This window comes from Olea europaea, unplaced genomic scaffold, assembly GCF_002742605.1.
Source record: "Olea europaea var. sylvestris unplaced genomic scaffold, O_europaea_v1 scaffold1838, whole genome shotgun sequence".
NCBI lineage: Eukaryota > Viridiplantae > Streptophyta > Magnoliopsida > Lamiales > Oleaceae > Olea > Olea europaea.
Genome location: NW_019236150.1, coordinates 39111 through 48358, shown reverse-complemented (window position 1 = coordinate 48358; position 9248 = coordinate 39111). Strand labels below are relative to the sequence as shown.

At 33.9% G+C, this 9248-nt stretch overlaps 1 protein-coding gene across 1 annotated transcript in view; it reads right to left on the bottom strand.

The window, feature by feature from the left end:
* Positions 1 to 2514: 2514 nt before the first annotated feature.
* LOC111378601 (glycine-rich protein 23-like) overlaps positions 2515 to 9248 on the bottom strand; it is an 18396-nt gene continuing 11662 nt past the window's right edge. The window contains exon 2 of the mRNA XM_023001831.1: positions 2515 to 2823. Coding sequence (XP_022857599.1) covers positions 2675 to 2823 — 149 coding nt within the window. The 3' untranslated portion in view covers positions 2515 to 2674. The remainder of the gene's footprint in view (positions 2824 to 9248) is intronic.

Here is a 9248-nt window from a genome sequence, read left to right as displayed (position 1 = left end):
TAATATGGGAAATGGCAAGTTTCATGCTGTAGCAAAGATATTTTGTGCAGTGAAGGGCCATTTCATAATTTTCTTGTATGCAAGGAAGCTCAACTAGAATTTGATTTAAGTTTTATTAGACTTATTATATCAGATTTTCAGTTCAAGAAGGCATATCTTTCTTTAAAATATTTAAATTTCACGTGCGTGAAAGCTCTTTCTCTTCGATACTAATGTCTAAAATGTATAACCAATAAGTTTGAAATGAAGTGCTACTGGTTAATGAGGGATACTCCGTGGGGATCCAAACAGATTTTGCCATTCGACCTTTAATAGTGACCTAAAAATCAAATTGTATCGTGCAAGTTAATATCGGATCATTAGACCCAACTACATACATCAACTGAACGCATGACATTAAGAGGGAATTCATATTTGTTCGAGAGTAATAATTTGGAATGTTAGATGGGAGTCGTGTTTGACGGTCTGATTTGTAAAAGAGTTATGAATAAATACTACACCTTTGTAGCGATTTCACTAAAAAAAAATGTGTTAACAAGAGTTGTTTAACTTATAAAGAGATAACAGACCCTTGACATATATGCTATACAGCTGTTAAGCAATTTGTTCACAACAACCTTCAATATCTCCAATTAGCATTTTTATAACGCTGAATATAGAGAAAAAAAATAATAATAATGCAATTAATGTTTAGAATACTTATTGCTAACTTACATTTCTCTTCGACAATGACATTTAAACCTATTGCTATATTAGAAATTAAGTATAGATATACATTTCTCCTTAAAATTGCACCAAGATGCGTAGATAAGATAAGGTACTTTGGCACAAGTTGTATCTAGAAGGGCATGCAATGACGGAGCACATAAAGAATCTTTAGACACAACAACATTAGAAGACAGTGGATCTGACCTGCTTGTAATCTTGCTCGATTTCTTCATCATCATTTTCAGTCGATAATTTAATTAAATCCTACTAACTAAGGGGCTGTTTGGGCCCGATTTTTTCACCCAAAAATTTGATTTTTTGACCGTTATTTTGCTATTCCAACCGTCATATTTGACTTCTTCTCTCACAGGTGGAACACACTTTTCTCCTAACGGTCAAAAAATCAATTCTTAAAATCACTCCCAAACAGGCTCTAAAGTTAGAAGAGAAATATCGTCCTGTCAAATTATATTATCTACGACATTGCAGTAACTTAAAATAGAACTGCATCAATAATTCTAAAATTAGGATTTTTCCCTACAGGGAAAACTTACAGAATTCATACAAGATTTTGAAATAGAAAAATTTTGTCCGTCTATGTTTAATGTTTTTTCACATCTTTGAATTTGAATGATGTTTTGACATCTGACTCTGTGCAAAAATTATGTACTTGTAGTATAACTCAATTAGGATTTTTAGACCTTATATTAAGGAAAGATTGTATTGAATGATGCCATCAATATTACATTTCACCTAAAAACAACCCCTTCCCCTACCCTTCCCTTCCCACACAAAATCAGGCATACATAGATTTTGCAGAGGGATGCATGCATAATTTTTTGTTCTTCAAAAATAAAAATAAAATTGACTACAAATAAAGGCAAAGGTCTAAGCTGACAAATTAGGCATAACCTTTCATTTTTTGAACCTCAATCACCCCCGATTCCCCATAAAGGGAGAAAACTTTAAAAGGAAAAATAAAGTATTTCGAAATAGTTATTTAAGAAAGCTCATGGAGTGAATGTGATGATTCTGAATGGTCACAGTACAAAGTTTAAGGGGTTTAGCGTTTCAGTTACTTACAAAATAACTTCCATTTTCTATTTTGATTTGGAACTTTTGGATAACGCCTGACTAATTTGATTTCTTTACATATTTACGTGAAATAATGTAATTAATAGTAGATTATATATGTTCCGATTTTCTTCTTAAATTTGGTGAGTAGGCTCAAGGCTGGGTTTGTCAAGTTATATTTTCGACTAAATCTTCTTCAGCACTAAATAAATATTTCATCAGAAAATCGTAAAGTTTAAAAATTATGCATAGATGAAAAAGTAAACCTTTTGATTGACAAAAATACGTCGCATTTCATATTTAACAAATTCTTATTTACGAATAATCTTGTGAATCTTAAAGTAATTTAAGTAATGAAAAATCGATGGTATAATATGAATTCGACTTGTGTATCATATTGTGAAAAAATTGCTTTGTTTCCTCCAATTTCGCTTTAAAAAGAATAATTGACGGATTATCTAATTGAATGGATAGGATTCATCTAAGTTTTGTGGTTAAAGTACGTAGATGGATCACTTTGACCATTGGTAGACTCTTTTGTATAATCTGAATTTGTTGATTGTGTTAGAAAATACTTAGGATTGACTTTTTAGGAGAATAGTTTAGTTTCCAACGTTAATCAGTTCAGAAGCCACGTAATTTGTACATATATATTTCGTAGTATTTCGGAATCTGCATAATGAAAACTAATCAAAGGATCTTAGGAAGAGGAATTAAGAGATGATTAGTAGGTAAAGAAATTATTTATTATGAAGTAGAATTCACACAGGTACAAGTATTTGTAGTGAACGGTTCGAAATTATTGTGTAATATATTAGTACAAAGTAGTGCCATATATATACTGATTGTGCAAAGCCCACTCTTGATGTTTTAAATCCCTGTCACAAGCGAATCAGGGAGGTCCACCAGGAAACAAACCACCACCTGGGTCAAATCCGCCAGGAGGAAACAAGCCACCATGCGGGCCAAATCCGCCAGGAGGGAACAAACCACCACCCGGGCGGCCAGGACCGCCACCTGGGCCAAATCCACCAGGAGGGAATAAACCACCATTGTGGCCAAAACCATGACCAAACCAACCTCCCTTCCCGAACAGAAATTTCTCTTCATCATCCAAATTTCTGGCAAGAACAGTACCCGCTAAAACAACATAAAGACAGAGAAAAAACAACCCACAAACTCTCATATTTGCAACCTTAGTTTTATTACGGCTGGCTTAGGAATATATGTTGAGATGCATTAAGAATATCATGCAAGTGGGCTTATATACTAGTTTTGTTGCCCAACAACTACCTTTCAACACACTGACATTTATCTTTGTTTGTTGTAGCGAAAAATTATAATTAAATAAATTTTGATAAAAATTGATGAAATAAATTTTTGAAAAGTTGATAAAAATTCTGGGTCATAAGAAATATTTTGTTAAAATTAATTGTTGACATTAAAGTTGAATTTTTTTTTTTTTTTTTGGTGAGACAAAGAAGAACTCCTAATGCATTAGGCAGAAATTCTTTCACCTGTCTACCAAAAAAAACTGATGATTAATAGACCATTAGTTGATGAAGGATGATCAGACAGTCAAATTAATCTAATTAAATACGCTGAATTATGTTTCAAATTAATAATTCGTTGAACACTTATCTAAGAGATTGAGCCCACATAGATTGACGTATTCATTCATTTAAATTTAACTTATGTCTTCGATGTTCATTAAAACCTCTCTATAGTCATACTGTTGGGACCGAACTAATTTCATTACTATGAGGAGGTTAACTTCATAGAGGTGTAATCACAAAAAATCTTATTTTGACTTAATTATCCTAATTGGAAGTGCCTATATATACTATATTAATATAATTAATAAATGAAGAATGTTAAAATCAAGGTATAAACACTAAAAAAAGAGATGACATAATATTAAAAAAACTATTATATGTATTCATTTAGTGTCAAAAATATGCAAAGCATTAATCTTAAAAGTCTAAAAGCCTATATTCTCTTCGATGTATTTATTATTATTATTATTATTTTTTTCAATTTGTGAATACATTTTATATAATACAACCTATGCAATGCTCAACCAATTGAAGTGATACATTTCTTTCTTTCTCTAGCAAATTCACCATGCTATCAAAAATTAATGTACAAACTCAACCAATCGAAAATATTTGTATGGAGTTGTGCAAAATGAAAAACTCAAACCCTATCTGAAAGCTAAAAGATCTTGTGAACCAGTTAGAATATATTTAAGGTCTTAAGGTACCACAAGTTGCAATATCTAAGACAATCAAATTTTCAACCGACCTCCTTAAGAAGTATTGTAGAACGCAAATGCAAAACGTTGAAAGACACTAATGTACCAGCAATAGAGTGTACCCTCTATAAATGATTTTTATGCCATCAAGAGCATGTTAATATGAGTGGTAATGCTAAAACAGAAAGGAATTTTATTTTAAGGCAACTCTATCTCGAAGTTATCTCATTTCAATTTTCAAATGGATAATTGGAAAAGTTCAAGCAACAAAATGCAATTCATTCTTTCTATTACTTTGAGGAGAATGGTTCAGATGATATGGAGAAAATTGATACTATTTTGCCACCAATAGAAGATGAATTAAACAAATGGGCTTGGAAAGACACTTACAATATGGATGAAACTAGTTTATTTTATCGAATGCAAGCCGATACTTCTCTTGCAACAAAGTAATTGGTGGGCCAAAAGCAAAATAAAGAGAAGGTTACAATTGTTATTTGTTGCAACGATGATGAGATTGTTAGAATTTGATAGAATATAATTTATGAATGAAGAATTCCTTCTCAGAATTGAATGAATATGTTACACAACTCTTTTTATAATGAAAGAAAATGTGTATTAATCTAATGTACGAAAGGAAATCATTCTGTAATAAAACAATGCAATTGACAAGGAAAGAAATCTTCCTAAATATGTAATTATTCAATATGCCCCCTCAATTGGAGCATGGAGATCCATAATGCCCAACTTTTGAGTGAAATGATGAAAAAGATCATTGCCGAGAGCTTTGGTGAAAATATCATCTAATTGGACCTTGGCGAACACATGTGCAAAAAGAATGAGTCTAGAGAGAAATTTCTCACTGATAGAATATAATTTATGAATGAAGAATTCCTTCTCAGAATTGAATGAATATGTTACACAACTCTTTTTATAATGAAAGAAAACGTGTATTAATCTAATGTAGGAAAGGAAATCATTCTGTAATAAAACAATGCAATTGACAAGGAAAGAAATCTTCCTAAATATGTAATTATTCAATATGCCCCCTCAAGTTGGAGCATGGAGATCCATGATGCCCAACTTTTGAGTGAAATGATGAAAAAGATCATTGCCGAGAGCTTTGGTGAAAATCTCATCTAATTGGACCTTGGCGGACACATGTGCAAAAAGAATGAGTCTAGAGAGAAATTTCTCATGCATGGAATGGCAATCAATTTCAATGTGTTTGGGGCGTTCATGAAACACAGGATTGCAAGTGATGTGTAGAGTAGCCTCATTGTCATAAAAGAGCAAGATACGCTGTGGATGTGGAACTGCGAGGTCATGTAAGAGAGACTTGAGCCAAACAAGTTCACATGTGGTTATAGCCATTGCATGGTACTCAGCTTCACCAGAGGAGTGAGAAACAACTGATTGCTTCTTTGCACGCCAAGAGATGGGACTAGTGCCAAGTGTGATGAAAAACTAGTAGTAGAGCGATGAGTGGTAGGACAACTCGCCCAATCAGAATTTGAGTATGTAGTAAGTTGAAGATCACATTGTGCAGAATAAAAAAAGACGATTTCAATGTGTTTGGGGCGTTCATGAAACACAGGATTGCAAGTGATGTGTAGAGTAGCCTCATTGTCATAAAAGAGCAAGATAAGCTACGGATGTGGAGCTGCGAGGTCATGTAAGAGAGACTTGAGCCAAACAAGTTCACATGTGGTTATAGCCATTGCATGGTACTCAACTTCAGCAAAGGAGTGAGAAACAACTGATTGCTTCTTTGCACGCCAAGAGATGGGACTAGTGCCAAGTGTGATGAAAAACTAGTAGTAGAGCAATGAGTGGTAGGACAACTCGCCCAATTAGAATCTGAGTATGTAGTAAGTCAAAGATCACATTGTGCAGAATAAAAAAGACCATGTTATGGAGTGCGCTTTAGGTACCATAGAACATAGAGAGCAGCTCGATAATGAGGGTCCCGAGGACGTTGCATGAATTGACTCAACATGTTAACGAAGAAGGAGATGGACGAGTGATAGTGAGGTATAGAAGGCGGACCACCAACCGATGATATATTCCGGGATCAAAAAGTAAGTTACCATCATCAGGGTTGAGTTTCAAATTTTGGTTTATGGAAAAAGAAGTTGGCCGTGATCCCAGATTACCATAGTCAGTAAGAATGTCCAATGCATATTTTCTCCAATTAATAAAAATTCTAGATGGAGATCAAGCAACTTCAATACCAAGAAAATATTTCATGGTACTCAAATCCTTTATTTTAAAACGATCATCAAGAAATTTTTTGAGAACAGTGATGGCAGAAAGATCATTTTCTACAACCAAAATATCGTCAACATAAACTAAAACCACAAAAGAGATGAGCCAATAGTCCGAGTGAAAAGTGAGTAATCAGCTACAGACTGAGTAAAACCATCAGATATCAATACAGAGGAAAGCTTCGAGTACCAATTTCGAGATGCCTGCTTAAGACAATAGAGAGACTTAAGAAACGACAGACACAAGTCTCCCCTTATTGACCATACCCAAGGGAAGCGTCATATAGACCTGCTCTTCCAAATTACTATGAAGGAATGCATTATTAATGTCAAGTTGATGAAGATGCCAATTACAAGCTGTGCAATAGCTAAGACACAACAAACAGTAACAAGTTTGGCCACGAGTGCAAAAGTGTCATGGTAATCGAGACCTCGACCATGAATTTGACCTCTTCCTTGAGATCATCCTTTCTCTTTCTGTCGACCTCCCAAGGAGACATTCGTTTGGAGAACTTGAGCCACCGGTTCTCCTTTCTTCTTCAATCTTTCTTCATATGCTTGCAAGGACCCTATGAGTTGTTCAAGGGTCATGGTATCCAAGTTATTAGACTCTTCAATGACAATACTAACAAACTCAAGTTTTGAGTCAAGCGATCTAAGAATTTTCTCGATGACACGGCTTTCTTCAATATTCTCCCTGTACTGCTTCATATAATTGACAATGGAGGACACTCTAGTGAAATAGTCAAAGGCAGATTCAGACTCTTTCATGTGTAGAGATTCAAACTCTCCACAAAGGATTTGAAGACGCACCTTCTTCACCTTTTCAATTCCCTTGAAATTGTTCTCGAAAATCTCCCAAGCTTCCTTAACTTTCGTTGAGGACACAACTTTCTCGAACATGGCTTCATCTAAGCCCATGTGAAAATAGAGAGAGCGTGTTGATCTAACTTGCGGTACCTTTGCAGGCATTTCTTTGAGCTTCACTTAAAGCTCCTTCATTCTTCGGTTCATCATAGCCTTTCTCTACAACTTCTCATGCCTCTTGTGAGCTAAGCAACGCCTTCATGCGTATGCTCCAATATCCATAATTTTCCTTTGTTAGTTTGGGTACAACAAAAGGAAATGAATTATTCATCTTTGAAATGGCTCTGATACCACTTTGTTGGAAATAAAATATTATGGGATGAAAGGCTAGAGAGAAAAATTCAGAGAATTTTCAAAAATATTTGTATTTTATGGCTTGGCTCTATAAAATGTCTCAAACACAAGACCTTTTATAAGTACAAAGGATCCTAAATACATTGTATGAACTTAATAGACTAATTAATGACTTTTCCTACATACTATGAATAATAGGATGCAAAGAATCATTTGGATACATGATTTAAATAAATGCATGAATATTAAATAAACTAATTCATGTATCAAATTTAATTTTTTTCATCATTCATGAATTAAATTTAATTTCCAACAAATTTTGCCATTCGACCTTTAATAGTGACCTAAAAATCAAATTGTATCGTGCAAGTTAATGTTGGATCATTAGACCCAACTACATGCATCAACTGAACGCATGACATTAAGAGGGAATTCCAATTCATATATGTTCGAGAGTAATAATTTGGAATGTTAGATGGGAATCATATTTGACGGTCTGATTTGTAATAGAGTTAAGAATACATACTACACCTTTGTAGCGATTTCACTAAAAAAATATGTGTAAAAAAGAGTTGTTTAACTTACAAAGATATAACATACCTTTGACATATATGCTATACAGCTGTTAAGCAATTTGTTCATGACAACCTTCAACATCTCCAATTAGCATTTTTAGAAGGCTGAATATACATTTGCAGAAAAAAAATAAAAATAAAAATAAAAATAATGCAATTAATGTTTACTATACTTACTGCTAACTTACATTTCTCTTCGACAATGACATTTAAACCTATTGCTATATTAGAAATTAAGTACATACACATTTCTCCATAAAATTGCACCAAGATGCATAGATAAGATAAGGTGCTTTGGCACAAGTTGTATCTAGAAGCGCGTTCAATGACGGAGCACATAAAGAATCTTTAGACACAGCAACATTAGAAGACAATGGATCTGACCTGCTTGTAATCTTGCTCAATTTCTTCATCATCATTTTCAGTCGATAATTTAATTAAATCCTACTTATTAAAGGTAGAAGAGGAACATTGTTCTGTCAAATTATATTATCCACGACATTGCAGTATCTTAAAATAGAACTTCATCAATAAATCTAAAATTAATGTCAAATACAACTTTCAGACCTTAAATTAAGGAAAGATTGTATTGAATGATGCCATCAATATTACATTTCACCTAAAAACTTCCTAGTGGTGTCAATGAGCCGAGCCGAAACTCGAGGCTCGGGCTCGACTTGGATAAAATGATCCGAGCATTTTTGCGAGCTTAAGCCAAGCAAAACCTGGCTTGATTTTTTTTTCCCTAATACATAAGGCAGCAAGGCAGTAGCCTGCTACCTTTGATCTGTCGTTTTTTTTTTTAGGCCCAAGCTGACGAGCTACAAAAGCACCCCAAAATGGGGATCTTGGGCCTTGAGCCGGGCCAAAGCTCGAACTCATATTATACCACCGATTTTAAGTCAAGTTTTGTGGTTAAAGTACCATTGGTAGACACTTTAGTATAATCTGAATTTGTTGATTGTGTTAGAAATTACTTAGGATTGACTCTTTAGGAGAATAGTTTAGTTTCCAGCATTAATCAGTTCAGAAGCCACATAATTTGTCCATATATACTTCGTAGTATTTCGAAATCTGCATAATGAAAACTGATCAAAGGATCTTAGAAAGAGGGATTCATAGATCATTAGTAGGTAAAGAAATCATTTATTATGAAGTAGAATTCACACAGGTACAAGTATTTGTAGTGAACGGTTCGAAATTATTGTG